This window comes from Manihot esculenta, chromosome 8, assembly GCF_001659605.2.
Source record: "Manihot esculenta cultivar AM560-2 chromosome 8, M.esculenta_v8, whole genome shotgun sequence".
NCBI lineage: Eukaryota > Viridiplantae > Streptophyta > Magnoliopsida > Malpighiales > Euphorbiaceae > Manihot > Manihot esculenta.
In genome coordinates, this window is record NC_035168.2 from 3,718,033 (window position 1) to 3,734,513 (window position 16,481).

Genomic DNA, 16,481 nt, shown 5'->3' on the forward strand with positions numbered 1-16,481 from the left:
TACAAAAAGCTTATCTCTATTTGTACAGATATATTTTCCTTCAATAATATACAATTCCCTTCAGGAAGATCTCTCTCTTCACACACTTTTACATATTATAAAATCTTATTAATATATTTATGTTAAATTGTAGGAGATTAAATAATATAATAATAAATGGGCACAATATAAGATTATGTAAATTCAATATATGACATTGACAATGACCTCATTTTTATTTAAAAGATTAAATAAACAAAAATTTAATTAACTAAATTTATATATAAATAAAATTTCATTAGTTTGTATTATTTTTTATTTATAAGTGTATAATCTGTTAAGTTTCAATAATGAATTTAGATTACCATAAATTTATCGATCTTTAATTTGCGCAAGTGAGTAGTACACTCTCATAAAACCATTTTTAAAATTCACCATTATTATATGTATAAATTTATTAAATTAGATGTTAATTTAAAAATATGATATTGTGGTGAAATGTAATATGAAATTAGTGAAATCAAAATAAATTTACCATTGAAGAGATTTTTTTTCCTTATTTAATATGAATTTTAGATAAAATTTATTTTATGTAAATAATCATAAGAACAATTTTAGATAAAATTTACTTTAAGTTAATAATCATAAGAATGTGGAATACTTATTAAAATTGAAATTAATTTATATTGATAATTTCAATATTTATTTATTACATAATTTGTACTGTTATTTTTAGTTGATATGAGATACTTGTATGGTAATAAAATATTTCATGATCCTCAGATACATAATTTTTAATCACTTTGTTTTTTATAAAAATTAAAAAATAATAGTTATTTTAGTTAAAATATTAAAAAAAAAAATTATTAACTTTCTAATTATAAAATGAGATCATTAAATTCTGAGCTTGCAAAGTAAAATAGCAAATTTACACGTGATAACTCGGCCGATAAAATTTGCAATCAGTACTTGGGGGAGAAGTCGAGAATTCATCTCGCACGGAAAAAGAAAAGAATTAAAAATAAAAAAAAATAAAAATAAAAAATAAAAATAAAAATAAAATAAAAACCGAAAGAAAAGAGAAGCAGCAGAAGCAAATAGCACAATTGAATCGGAATCATACAAGAATATGACATATACAGAAGTGGCCTGTCATGAGCTAAATTCCAACAAACTGAATGGGCATAAACATTCCCATACCATATCCATCTTTCCTGATCAACCACCAAGATATACTCAAATCCATAGAAATCAAAAAATCGCAACAACACCGCACAACACACTCAAACTCTGTAGCAGCTAAGAATCCAGAAAAAGAATGCGAAAAAAATTATGGCAACGCAACCATAATCCATTATGAGCTCACATTTATGAACTTCAGCATGCAATGGATATGGAGGTTTCACTATTTGTTTCACACTTGTGTACTTGTAACACATCTCCATTGCCTTGTGCGAGGCCCTTTGTCCAGTAGCAGTAACAGACCAACGTTGCTTGCTGAAAGCCCGCACATATATCTGCCATTACAAAATTTTACAAAAACCATCAGCAAACCAATTAAAATTGCAACCCATGTGCCTAATTTTCTCGAGCCAAATCAACTGATGGATAACTGAATACACAATGCACAATGTTGCTCCTCTCTCAAGAACATATACAGTCTTGCTACTGCCTCATTATATTGGACTCCTTCAATGTATATATGGACTGGATTTACTCTAATTTTCACGTCTGTCTTCCTATCTCATGAAATATTTTTGTGAAGGCAAAACAAGTTCTTTATCCGTGCTGCTCATGTCACCATGACTATATTAATAAATGAAACTAAATTATTCATGCACATTAATCTACTCACTTGCTTCGACGAGCTTTCTTTCTCCAGAAAATGAAGGATGCGACCCACTGAACCACCAAAATGAAAGATGGAAATAATTTAGCACTAGTGCAAGAGAAAGAATGCAGCATAGTGCTCATAAAATAGATTCAACATTAATATATGTTAGTTTTTTATGATTCCACCAACATAAACAGAGATTCCAGCAACTACCTTGAAAATTGACATGAAGGAAAAGGTTCCAAGAGATGGCTTCTTCACAGGCATTCGCCTTTCTGGTGACATCTCCTTGGACAAATGTTGAGCTATTTCTTTCAATAGCACCATCTGGGCTTTATCAGTGCGCATTGAAATAATTGCGTGCCTCATAGATTCCCTGTCAGCCTCAAGTGCCTGAAGCCTCATGTAGAGCTTTTTGATATCAGGATCGCTAACATCAGGCCGATTTGATACCTCCCTTGGAGTGGAAACATAATCTTCACAAATCCCAGCTCCAGCTTTTGGTTCGGCAGCACAATTATATGGTACCCCATTGTAGACAGAATCAATGGTATAAACTCTGTCACTACTCATGTCATCTCCAAAATCTGATGCATTGTCCAACTTTCTCAAATTCGAGGAGTCTTCTGATTGCGAAACATAATCCATCTTCTTAAAGCTATTATTCAACCTGAAACTTTGAGATTCTGTCACAAGATCTGGACCTGTTTCTCTTGATGTACCCACAAATGAACCTGAATTTTCGGCAGAAGACATCCTGTCTCTCGGCCGCCTGGGAGATTGGCCAACTATCACCTTCTCTGGGATATTCTTTGAACCAGAGGACGCCCCATCCAATTGACTGCTACTGGGACTATTCTCCATCTGATTGATCCTATATTCCAAATCTTTCAAATGATCCCGAGCATGAGGAATCTCACCAAAAGCATATTTCTCCACATCCACATCATCGTCGCCTTCCAATGCAATTGGGTTCTCATTCAAATTGCATTTTAGGGGTGGATAATTGTATGCTGGAAATTCAAATTGCAGAGCATCCAAATTTTCATTCATACTTGGGTTGCGACTTAACTCACTTCTCTCACCCTTCTCCCCCTCTGCCTCAGCTTCTGTAAGCCCATAACTCAGCATCCTATGTTTATAAGCCTGCACCTCACAAGTAAGAGATTGAATAGCTTGTTCTCTCTTATACAATAGATCCTCAAGAGCCAAAAACTCCTGCTGATCATGAGCCATCTTCTCCTCTGCAAAACGCTTGAATTGTCTTGCTTCCATTTGGATCTCTGCCTTCTCCCTCTGCAACCTCAGTATCATTGACATTGCCTCATTTGCTGCCGTTGAAGAGGCATTTCTCTCCTCTTCCAGTTCAGCCTGTAAATCTTGTATTGCCTGCTGTTGGCTACTAACTGTTTCACGTAATGCAGCACATTCATTCTCAATTTGCACACGTGGATTCGAGAAGAGATCAAATCCAGGTATATAGAATCGATTTCCTTCCTCAAACTCATCATATTTTCGTTTCACAGACCGGAACCAAGCACCCCTGGTGGAGGAAGCTACTAAAGAACAACTACACCCACAATTACCACACTTCACCAAATCCCTACACCGTGAAGGTGAAGAGGTAGGTGAAAGTACTCCCAAATCCATAAAGCAATTAGCATTAAAATTTAAGATGATTGAAGATTAATAACAGTATCATTACTGAAGGTAACAAAATCAACGGGTAAAGGGTCTTTATCTTTGGAGGTCTGAAATGCTCTCTCTGTTGATTCTACAGATCTTTTAACGACAATTACTTCCCTTGCTCAATTCCAATTACCAGCTACTTTTTATCTGAGATCAGTTAATCACATGCAAATGACCTAAAAATAAGAGAGAATACAAAATTAAACCCTAAACATCCAAAATATTGAAAAAAGAAGGAAAGAAAGAAAGAAAGTTCTGTGTCCTTTAAGGAAATATTTTCCAGCTGAAAATATCATAAGAGATGATAATAAATGAATCTGAACAACTGAAAAATTTATGTCCTAAAAATTTTCCCCCAAACGGACAAATAAAACAAGAATTAAGAAAACTGAGCTTTAGAAGGAAGTTTTCCACCCTTGGAAATCTCTCCAAAAGGAATTTCATTCAAACAAACAGAATCACGAGAACGCGAGTGACATACCTGTAAAAGCCGTATTCAGAGAAGGAGCTCGCGAAGAAGCCGAATTCGGAGGTGAAACCCTCCCGGGAAAATGAAATTCCCGGAGAAAACAAAACATAAAATACCCGTAAAACTTCCTCCAACTTTCCCGGGGAAAAAAACGATAAAGAAAGAACAGCCTGGCGTTTGGAGGGAAGGAAAATCGAATGGGGAGAGCTACAGAGAGGGATTTCGAAACCCTAGACAAAAATTTTTATTTAATTGTATGTTTCTCCAGAAATGAAATCAGTTAGTGGAAGAATTTTTATTTTATTTAATTTCCTTTTTGTAAAGAGAGAGTGAAATTATTATTTAAGTGAATTTTCGGGGCAACCTAAAAAGCAAGGATTCAACGGGTGATTATGATCATGATTAAGATCGAGATTAGTTGGAACCCCCAGTCTAACAACTAATAACTGCTGTGTTTTTTTCCTTCTTTTTCTTTTTTGTTTTTTAAAGAAAATAAAAAGAGATTTATACAGCTGATTTTAGAAATTCTACGGCTCTGGCCTAGTTACCTTGTCAAAGCTGTTCTGTCTTCTTTATAACTAATTAAATATTATAAATTATTATTTAAATTTAAATATTGTTGATTAACAGAAATAATTTTATAACAATTTCATAAGTGATGGACTAATTTAAACATTAAGCTCTCATTATTTTTTTACATTTGAAAAAAATAATTAATAAAAAATATTTATCTAATTAAAAGTTAAATAAAATAATTTTTAAAAAAGTTATTTTATAATTTTATTAATATTATTATATATAGATTTATTAATAGTTTTTATTTTTTAAATTACAACCAATTAATAGAAACATTAAAAAAATGTTTTAAATGAAAAATATTTTTTAAAAAAAGATCTTTTAAATATATGTTATTTTAAAAGAAGAAATAACTTGTCATTTATATATTAATAATTTTTGTTTCTTTTTATCTTCAAGCCAAGAAAACAGTGAGATATGAATTATTGTCAATTTACAATTCTTTTTATTTATTCATTTTCAACATTTTTTGCATGAATTTCTCTTAAATGATATTTCTTCAGTAAGGAGTTGACAACCTTAGTAATTTAATTATCTTGATCTTTTTTTTGGGTTCATATATTAAAAAATAATTTGAATGTTTCAATAATTATAATAAAAAAATTTAATAACTTTGAAAATTATCAATAATTATTAATTAATAATTTCAAATATCATTAAAAAAAATATGATTAAATTGATTATTCAGCTTGTAAATGATAGATTACTGAAGATAATTATTGATATCTGTTGCTGATTTTCTTACTAAACGAAACAATGGGAAGCTGTGATTCTGTGGGAACGAATCAACGTTACGTGATAATATTTTTTTCATATAATAAATATATTTGTCAATTAAAATATTTTCAGAAATCAATTATGTGATCAGAATTATATGATTGCTGTGATTTAATAAGATAATTAAATTTTAAACTTAAAAATAAATAACTTCAAATTTTTAAAAAGTTCCACAATAATTTAAATTAATTATTTTTTAATTTAAATTAATAAAAATCATACATCATTTTATAAGATTTTTTTTCCCTATAAAATCTATTAATCCAAATAGTGGACCATGTTTTCTTGTCGATAGCTTTTGTAAAACTCGTTGAATGAAGTTTTTTTTTTATAATTTTATTAAAAATAGAATTTATTAAATAAATATAGAGTTATATGATAGACTCTGTAAACACACAAAGAAGATAAGTTTATAATTTTGGATCACAGAATCCAACTAAATAATATAACACATAAAAAATAAACTCTAAAAAATCCAGATTATCCAAATTTCAAAAGAGGATTTAGCAAAGGTGAGAAAAATCCAGAAAACCATTGATGAAATCAGTTGCATATTAAAAAAAGAGCCATAGCAATGAAGAAGCAAGGCAATCATAGACATCGACTAAGAGATAGTAGTAAATAGAGTTTCTCAACAATACACCGATAATTATGTGTATGTTAGATTTATAATTCAGAAGATAACATTCTTAAAAATATAATTTTTTTTTAGAAAATTACTCTCTATAGATATACAAATTTCTTTAAATATATTTTTGCTCGCTAGCAAAAAACACAATTATACCATCGCAGATATAAATACAAAATAAAATATCGGCCAATTATAAAAAAAAATTATGAGAAAATTTATCGATATAAATATAAAAAATAAAAATAAAAATTATTTACACCCACCTAAAAAATAACCCACTTTCTAACCGACTTATAGTAGAAGAAGGGGCCTTCTCCCAAAAAATAAAAATAAAAAAACAGGGAGAATTCTCTCTGTAAAAATAGAGAGAGGAGTAGTAGAAATAGATTGTTTTGTAGCATCTATTTGCCACCTCACTTTCTTATTTATCATATTTTTCCCCAAAATCATTTGAGATATTTAAACTTTATTTATTTTATTAAAAAATATGTTTCACATGTTTTTTGAGGCTTGAATTCTAAAAAAAAATAATAAATACAAAATATTTTTTCACTAAGAGAGGAGTCTTTTTTAAATAAATTTTACTTTTCAAGGAAAAAAATATTTTTCTATATATTTTGAAAATCTTATTAGTATAATTAATTTATTTATTAAAATTTCAACCAAACATGAACTATAAGTTATTTTCTAGAAAAACTTTGTAAACTTAAAAGCAAAATTGAGAAATTTATTTTTCTTTCCTCCCATTCTCATTTCCAAGCAAAAGAAAATAGGGTAATGAAATACGGCTAATCCCCTCAAGCAAACAAAAGCTAAGTGTATATACATTTTCATTTCATGTTGTGCTAACGCTGTGTTTGGTAATAATTTTAATTGTGCTAAAGCCGTGTTTGGTAATAATTTTAAAAATTATATGTAGTATTTTAATTTAATTAAAATTTTAAAACACTACTATTCAAAAGTTGACAAGTATATCATGAAAATTTATTTTTCATAAAATTTATTTTTATTAATTTTATTCAAATTTTAAAATTTTATATTAACGGTAGTCTATAGTCAAAATTAAAATTTAGGCACATTAAAGTTGGTAATTAATATGCCATCAATAATATTATTTTATTTATTGTTGCCATTATAATATATATTATTATAATAAAAATATCTAAAACAGAATGATTTTTATTATTTATAGTAAAATTTTAAAAATAATTTTAGTTATAAATTATCGATTGATATAAAATTTTAAAATTAAATTAATATTAATAAAACTAAAAGAATTAATTATAATTAAAAATGATAAAATATTGGGTTTTTTTTTTTTACTATGGTCAATTTTGTAAACCAATATTCTGGAGCATATTATTTTTTTAAATCTTTTAGTTTTCTAAAAAAGAAAATATTATAGAGAATAATTCTACAGATGTTTTGGTAAAATAAGTACTTAGCTCTCTGCCTGCCATCATCATCGCAGCTAAACCTTTCCATCTAATTTCTGTTGTCCTTTCCTTCTTTTTCCTTTGCTCCTCTCACATGTGTGTTTTCCGTCACTTTCCGGTTCTGAAATAAAAGTCTATGAAAAAATTAATTTATTTTATGTTATAATTAATTATCATATTTAAATAATAATAATAATAATATAACTGCATTTAGCATGAAAAACTCTTTATTTTAGTAGGAACGACAACATATAATGTATTTTTAAATATTTAATTCAAATAAATTTGATAAGAACAAATTTGAATAATATATAGATGTTATTTGATTCATTACTTTATGAAAATTTTATTTTTAAAAAAATAATTTGATTTTATTAAAAAAATAAATTACTTCACTTATATTTTAAAAAAATAAATTTAAGATTAAATTTAAAATTTTTTTAAAAATATGAAAATAATTTCTATTTAGTTTATATTTTTTCTTTAGTAAGTTAAAAAAGAATTTTTTTAGTAAAATAGGAGTAATTTACTTACTAAAATCTAATTAAGTTATTTTTTATAAAGTGATTTTTTTAAAAAATAATATATTTAAATTAAATAAATTTAAATTTTTAAAAAAATTAAAAAAATTATACTAAACTGATAAAATTTTAATATTTTTAAAAAATTTAAAAGAAAAAATTTTAATTTAAATTCACAGTAAACTTATTTGTCAAAACTCCTAACACGCTTGTAAAATGCGCTAAAACTTAGCGCATTTTGCAAACACGTTCAAAACTTTTTTTAAAAAGAATTTTACCAGTCCACATTAAAAATTATTTTTAATTATAAATCTTGGCCTACGCCTCTAGAGCCAGGCCAAGAAATTTATTTTTTTAATATTTTTAATTATTATTATATTATATTAATTTAATAATATTATTTATAATAACAATTATTATTTATATTTTTTAATATATTAATATTTAATATATTTTATTAATAATATTTAAATAAAAAATTACACTAAAATTATAAAATTAATATTATGTTATAATTAAACATATATGAGAACCGTCTAATAAAATATAAATTTATTATTTATTATTTAAATATTTATATTTATTTTTTTATAAATGATAAATAATTCAGTAATATTATATATGTTTAAATATAATATAATATTATTTCATAATTTTAAATATTAATATATTTAATATATTTTATTATTAATATTTAAATAAAAATTATTATTTATACTATATAATTTTAATACTATAAATTTAATATTATTTTATAATTAAATGTATATAACCCAACGGTAATATAATAAAATATAAATTTAATTTTTATAATTTAAATATTTATATTAATTAATTTTTTTATGAATTATAAACAATCCAATAATTTTATATACGTTTAATCTAGCATGATATTATTTTATAATTTTGTTATTAATTTTATAATGTAACTATATATTAAAATTAATAAATATAATAAAATATAATAATTAAATATAATAAATTTATAACTAATACTATTTAATTATAATATTACTATAATAATATATTAAAAATAATAAAATATAATTTAAAAATAATTAAAAATATTTATTATTATAAAAAATGAATTTTTAATATCGGTCGGCAGAGATTCTCTGAGAATTAATATTTAAAAAAAAAAAAGAAGAAAAAAACATATCAAAAATGAAATTTGACTAACACATAAATGGTCAAATCTTTATTCAATAAATAAATTTAATAATTAATTAACTAATTATGGAATATTAACTCAAAAAAAATAATTAATTACAGAAATATATTTTAATGACAATACTTAATTTTGTTATACATTTTAATTTTAAAAAATAAGACACAAGAAATATTAAAATTTAAAAAAAATTTATTAATGAACAATAGATTTTATATAAATAAATACGTTCGAATTTGAAATGGAGTAGATTGAATTGTAACAGACAAAAGTGTAAATCTGTTTGAACTTTGTTTATGGGTTAATCTTCCAAAAAAGGAAGGTGAGCAGAAAAGGCCAAAACAATGGCAGAGGTTGAAGTTGGCCTTCTCTTTATGCTGTTTTGGTTTCAAGCTTTGTTGCTTTGCTCTATTATTTCAAGTGTGTGTTTTTTTTCTTTTTCACTTTTTGATTTATTGTATACAAGATAAGATAAGGACTACATTTGAAAGCAACCTTACAAACACATATTTCTGTGGAAGACCTTTCCCTTTTCCTTCCAAAATACATGTAGTTATATACACGCACGTTCACCAAGTGATGAAAAGCACTTGTACATTTTTTTAGTGTTTAATAAACTCGGCTTAAAACTTTTTTTTTTGGGTCAAATTCGCTTATTTTATAATTTTTTTTTATATATTTTTAGTATTGAATGCATGGAAAATAATATTTTTATATATAGATTTATTAATATATATTATTTTTTAAATTAAAATTAAAAAAATAAATTATTAATTATTTAGTATTTATAAAAATCATATGAATTTTTAAATAGAAATCAATTTAAATCGAATATGTTTAATTCGATTCGATTAGACTTTTTAATAAATTTTTTATAATAATTATTATCGGTTGAATTCGATTTTATTAATTTTTTTTATAAAAATGAATTGAATTGAAATAATTAAAACTTTTAAAAATAAAAATTAAATGGAAAAAAAATAAAAAAAAAACTGAAATTAAATTTTTAAATTAAGTTGATTCAATCGATTTTTTCAATTTGAATCAAATAGAGAAAGATCTGATAAGGTCTGCCAGCTGAAAAAATGAGTTTATATAATATTTATGAAAATATAATAATTTTGAATATATTTGTAGGTGAATTTTTTTTTAACAGCGTAATTTATCATCTTCGAAAACCTACCTAGATTGATTGAAGCTTGTGTTAGCTTGTTTTATTATTGAGAGCTAGTGATTTTTGAATGATATTTTGAGTTGCTACAATTTTTATTTGAATCGTCTTGTTTATATTATGTTGTCATTATTGAAAATTATATAAATTATAAAGTTTTTAAATTATTTTTGGAAACACCCAGCTACATCTAGTTTACTTAATTATAGGCAACCTCTAGAATTTGTAAATTTTTTTTAACAAGTCCAATTTACCCTACTCTTTAACCGTATTTTCAAATCAAATTAAATTACAAATAATATAAAAAATATTATTAATTTCTTTTATTTTTGTCTAATTATTATAATGTGAATCACTCTATTATTTTTAAATCAATTGTGGCAATTATGGCATTGCCAGTTCCACGTATAAAATTGTGCTCGTAGATATTTTATAATAAAATTATGGTTACTGTTAAAAAATAATAATTAATAATAATAAATATTATGATTATATATAAATTAATATAATAATAAAATTAAAGTTATTGTAATTTTTTTTTACTATTAATTTTAATACTACATAAATAGATAGAAGGAGCAGAAGCCCAATAATAATAATGAATCTCTAACACAGGAGAATAGGATCACATGGGCCAATAACAATAGATGTCCTTTATATTACAAGCCCAAATTCCCATTTCCTAAGTGTTTCTCAACACATCCACTCTTAACAATAAATATTGGCTTATCAAGTTTAATGGCAGAAACTATTCATAGAGATTTTTTAAAAAAAAACTGTGAAGGCAAATAGCTGAAGGCATGAAGATTAGAGGAAGTAGCGGAGAGGGCTAAAGAGAAAAAGCATGGCCTCTGATTGAGGTCCCACTGCGATTGATAACTAATCAATGAAAGAATTGTGCCTTCACAAACATAAAATTAGTGGCATTTGATTGGCCCATCTCCTAACTATTATTACCCATTCAGAGTGGTGGTTCAATTTCCTTTTCAACCATTCAACTGCTAGCTGAGTCTAGGACATTCTAATTCTTATCCATGGGAGAAGATGATACAATAGCAATACTATTGGTTTGTTTTTGTATAGATATACCACATGAAGTGTCTTGTTTTATGCAACATATATAATGGAAGGGTTCCAAAGTGGATGATGCATACAAAAATACTCATCAAATCTGAATGGGAACTTTCCATAATCCCATCTCCTATTACTATCAAAATGATTGCTCTTTGGAACATTGAATTCAATCATTTACACCCTTTTTTCCAATATTAGGGTTTCATCGTAGTAATTATAATTTTTTTGATTAATTAATTGCTATACACCCTTCAAATAAAAAGCAGAATCTTCTTTCTTCCAACACCAACTTACATATTCTTCCACTATAAGAATTTTTGGGTGTACAAATCAATTAAAAAGCCTTTTTATATATAATATTATTAACTTTTTTTATATTTTTTTTTATTCTTATTTATTGGGTGGCAACTATAAAGTTTTTTCAATTAATGTATATATGTTGATTTAATTTTTTTAAATATTTATAATTTAGTCTATGGATATTGACATTATTAACAAGTTAGTTTTTGTATTTTTAGAATTCTATTAAAACGTTTTTATTTTTTTTTTTCGTTAATAAAATAGTTCTTCTGTCATTTTTTCCGTTAAAAATAGATAAAGCATGAAAGGAAAAAAATTTTAAATTTAATTTTACCCTCCAATAAAACCTTTTATTTAGTTTTTGAATATTATTATTATTAATAAATCAGTTTCTATATTTTTAGAAATCTATTAAAATGTCCTTATATCTATTAAAATATCTTTATTTTTTCTTATATGTATTAAAATGTCTTTATTATTTCTTTTCATCAATGAAATAGTCTCTCCTCTTTCCGTCAACGAAATAGTTCATTCTCCTCCTTAAAAAAAAAAGAGAAAAAAGAAGAAAAAGATAATGATGATGAAGGAGGAGGAGAAGAAGAAGGAGAAGAAGAAGGTGATGATGATGATAAAGAGGAAAAAAGAAGAAGAAGAAAAAGAAGAAGAAGAAAAAGAATCTCCTCCTCTTTAAAGAAGAAGAATCAAAAGAAAAATTGAAAAAGAATCAAAGAAGAAGAATAAGAAAAATAAGAACTAAAGAAGAGGAGGAGGAGGAATAACTATATTTTTAACGACAAAAATAGATAAAATGACTATTTCGTTAATAGAAAATAAAGAAAATATTTTAATAGATTTCTGAAAATATAGAAACTGAATTGTTAATAATAACAATTCTCAGGGACTAAATTATAAATTTTTTTAATTTTTTAATTATTTTCTATAAAAATTAAATATATCTTTTTAAAATAATTTAATTTTTTAATTAAAAAAATATTCTCTGTTAATTAATATTTTATATGAAATAAACCAAATTTTAATATATTATTTACTTAGATGGGTGATATAAGGGTCTGCCGACTAAGATTTAGAAAGAAATGATATTTTTTTTTTATGTAATTATGGAGTTTTGATTGCCATTTAAACAGAGGGAAAATGGTTGATTGGACCTCGGTAAGATAATGATGGGCAATTAATCATTCTTTGAATATTAATTTTATATTATATATTCATCCCATAAAAAATAATTTCCTTGCTCTTTCCTTGTTGGTGACTCAGACCAGTAGCAAAAATAAAATTTAATAAAAATTGGTATTTTTTTTAATTGAAAATTGAAAATTAAGAAAATAAAATTTAATATTTTTCAAATTTATTCAGATACAATCGCCACTAAATTAAATAGCTGAGTATTTGATATTTTAGTTTATGCTGACAATATAATCTCCTCATTATGTTTTTGACAAAAAAAACATTATGATGCATTTTAAGGTGTGATTAATTTTGCATTAATTTGTAGGGAAATAAATAAAAAAGAAAATAAGCAAATCCAATGTTTTGAACCCAGTATTACAAGGTTTTAGATAGCAGCATTTTAGTAGTTAGTTGTAAAATTATTATTTAATATTTGTAAGATAATAATTTAAAATTTTTTTCCCTTTATTAATTTTTTTTTAAAAAAAGCATGTCCATATAAAATTTGAGCTCGAAAAATCAATTCAGATGATGGGAGATCAATTCCGACTTCTTTATCTACAATAAAATCATGATAATTCCATTATTTCCATATGAAATAATTTCTAAAAAGGCGAATAATCACTATTTTTTATTTTATTATATTTTAATACATGAACGATATACCATTTAAATTAAAAAAATTTATAAAATTAAATTAATTTAAAAATTTTGTTTAATTTATTTTATTCTGTCTGAGTTAATTTTTATTTTTAAAAATTTTATTTATTTTAATTCATTTTAATTTTAATAAAATCGAATCAAACTTATCAGCGATTAATAATAAATTATTTTTTATAATATAAAAAAATTAAATTATAATTAAACTATAATTTAAATAAAAATTATTAAAAATTTTAATGAGCTAAATCAAATCGAATTGAATTAAATTAAATCATTTTGATTAAAATTAATTTTTATTTAAAATTTATTAATTTAATTTTAAAATATTAAAAATTTAATTTTTAATTTATTTAATTTAATTTTAAACTGATTCAAGCGAATATACCTTCCTAATTCAATTCATCACAACTTTTCATGGTTTATTATTGGTTTATGTCATCCATGCATACGCATGAAATAAACTTTTTAAGAGTGATGCAAGGAAGAAGATGAGAATTATGGATAAGGCACGACGTTTCCTCCAACTATAATTTTGGTATAAAAACATCATCTTTTAGATTATTAACTAGCCACTAATCACAACCACATAAACAATAAATTATTTTTTAAGTCTTGTAACTGTTATCTTACAGTAGTTTCAAATTCATTTTCTTTAAGAGCTCTGTAGGAGGTGAACTCCAGTTCATCACTATATTATCTGACAAATTCAATAAAATTTTTATAAATAAAAAAATAAATCCCTTCATTTAAATAAATAAATTAATTAAATTAAATATTTATGAAATTTTTTGATAAAGAAGACATTAAGATGAAGACTAAAGTGTGTAAGACTAAAATTGTATTTTAATGAAGCCAAAATCCCTCGAGTCCATCCATTTCTTGTTGTCACCTTTGCAACGTGTCTTCCAACTTTACATCAAAGACAAAAGAATTTATTTATTAAAATGACGAGTCGGCAATCTTTACCCAGTCTAGATTTCTAGATTAGCAATCTAGAAATAGGGAAATAAACTTACTTTGATTCAGCAAGTGATGAGTTATATGTTGTTAACTACTTAATCACAATTGACGTGAGTCCACTTAATTTTAATTTTATTTTAAAAAAATTATTATTAATTTATTATTAATTATTTACAATTAACTATGTATTATATTAATGTTTTTTAATCTAATAAGTGAGAATAACAACAATATTAGTATTAATTATTTAAATTTATTAAAGAAATGAGTGCTAAAGTAGCAAGAAATTTATGTCCTATAGTCTGCCCTGCCTCATGCTCAAGACATGGAAACTAGCCACTTGGACAACAAAAAGAGAAAGAGCGAAACAGAAAAAAAAAAAAAAAAGGAAAAAGACAGAGAGACGAGGAATAAAGTGTATATTGCTTTTATTATTAGTTAAATTAATCATGTTCCCTTGAAAATACTGTTAAAAAATTGTTTGTTAATGAAATCCAAAATTCCTCAAGTTCATCCCTTTCTTGCTGTCACATTTCCATGTCTTTTCCAACTTTATAATAAAAACAAAAGAATTTATTTATATAATAATGCAAAGTTGATAAATATTTTACCCACTCTAGATTTCTAAATTAACATTTTTTAAAATAAAAGAAAAAATAATATATATAAAAATAAAATAATATTTATATATTTAATTTGATAATAAATATATTTAAATAAATTTAAAAAATTTTAAATTTTACTGATTCGATTTTAATTTTATTTCAAAAAAGGAAATAAAGGAGAAAATAAAATAGTGCAACTGTATTTGACTGTGTCTTTCACTGCTGCTTCAAAGGCAAAGGAGTTTGAATCTCTTTGTAAATTCTTAATAAATTTATATATAAAAAAGATGGAAAATAAAATAAAATTTTAATTTTTAATGGAAAATTAAAGAAGTAGCGATTAAATTTAGATTTAATAAATAAATTAATTATTAAATTAAATCAAGTTACGCAGAAAAATAGTGTTATTAATTTAAAATGAAAAAAAAATTTAAAGTACAATACGTATAAAATATATTAAAATAAAGAATTATACGTTAATTAATTACATTTTAAATAACCTTTAATACATTAAAAATCCATAATATCCTTTAAAAGAAGTGTGGATCATGATTCCGGAGATCGGACCTGCCATATTAGGTCCGCTGAAAAAAATTCCCAAATCAAACCTAAAATCAACTCGGTTTATCTTTAAAATTTGGATTTAGTCGTGAGTCAACAGAATTTTATTTTTTTGATAAAAAAACTGAAATTTATTTATTTTTTATAAAATGATGTTATTTTATAAATGTGGCAGTAATTGATTGGTGACACACCACAACTCTGGGAAAATATAAAACGACCCATGTTTTATTTTTTTATTTTTTATAAGCAGTAGCTATGTATCATTTTCTAAAAGACTAAGTCTAATTTATTGTATGAGTTTTGACAAAAAAAAAAAGTTTTTTTGATATTTTATAAGAAATAATGATATATTTGTAAAATTAAGATAAGCCTAAAGTATTATCATAGAAAATTAAGATAAGGATTCGATGATTTTGTGGGTTAGAGAAAATTTTGATTTTATATGCAATAAAGATAATACACTAAATTCTTTAATTAAAAAAGAAATGATATTCTAATCCACCCTGCCTCTCATGCTTAAAGCATGAAAAAAAATAAAATAATTGTGGAGATTGTGGACCAAAGTGCATTGGCCTTATAATTTAAAATCATATTTTACTGAAAAAATACTGTTTATGAACAGTTTATTTTTTGGAATTTTGTTAGATTTTTATATGTTATTTTTTTAATCAGCAAAATAAATAGCATTTTCAGTCATGGTCTTCCAGATTCAGTATCCATAGTTGACTGTTGACGCCTTAGTTTAATCTAATACCTAACATTTAATCCAATATAAGTATTCAAATAGCAAGATTTGATTTGCACAAGTTGATCAACATTCCATATACATCCAAATGGAAAACGCTCCTTTTCAGCACGATGAATTTTATGCAATCT

At 24.5% G+C, this 16,481-nt stretch overlaps 1 protein-coding gene across 1 annotated transcript; it reads right to left on the minus strand.

Moving 5' to 3' along the window:
• Positions 1 to 1,068: 1,068 nt before the first annotated feature.
• On the minus strand, positions 1,069 to 4,402 carry LOC110621123 (myosin-binding protein 7). The gene is made up of 4 exons (XM_021765202.2): positions 3,984 to 4,402; positions 2,027 to 3,678; positions 1,835 to 1,881; positions 1,069 to 1,496 (listed from the first exon to the last, which is right to left on the minus strand). The coding sequence occupies exons 2-4, from the start codon at positions 3,461 to 3,463 to the stop codon at positions 1,394 to 1,396; spliced, it is 1,587 nt and encodes a 528-aa protein (XP_021620894.1). The 5' UTR covers positions 3,464 to 3,678; positions 3,984 to 4,402; the 3' UTR covers positions 1,069 to 1,393.
• Between the last annotated feature and the right edge of the window lie 12,079 nt (positions 4,403 to 16,481).

Excerpts from the sequence above, each read along its gene's own strand:
- LOC110621123 (XM_021765202.2), bottom strand. The coding sequence starts at position 3,463 with ATGGATTTGGGAGTACTTTCACCTACCTCTTCACCTTCACGGTGTAGG. Across the intron at positions 1,882-2,026 it reads CCTTCATGTCAATTTTCAAG|TGGGTCGCATCCTTCATTTT; the intron begins GTAGTTGCTGGA and ends TTGGTGGTTCAG. Across the intron at positions 1,497-1,834 it reads AAGAAAGCTCGTCGAAGCAA|ATATATGTGCGGGCTTTCAG; the intron begins GTGAGTAGATTA and ends TTGTAATGGCAG.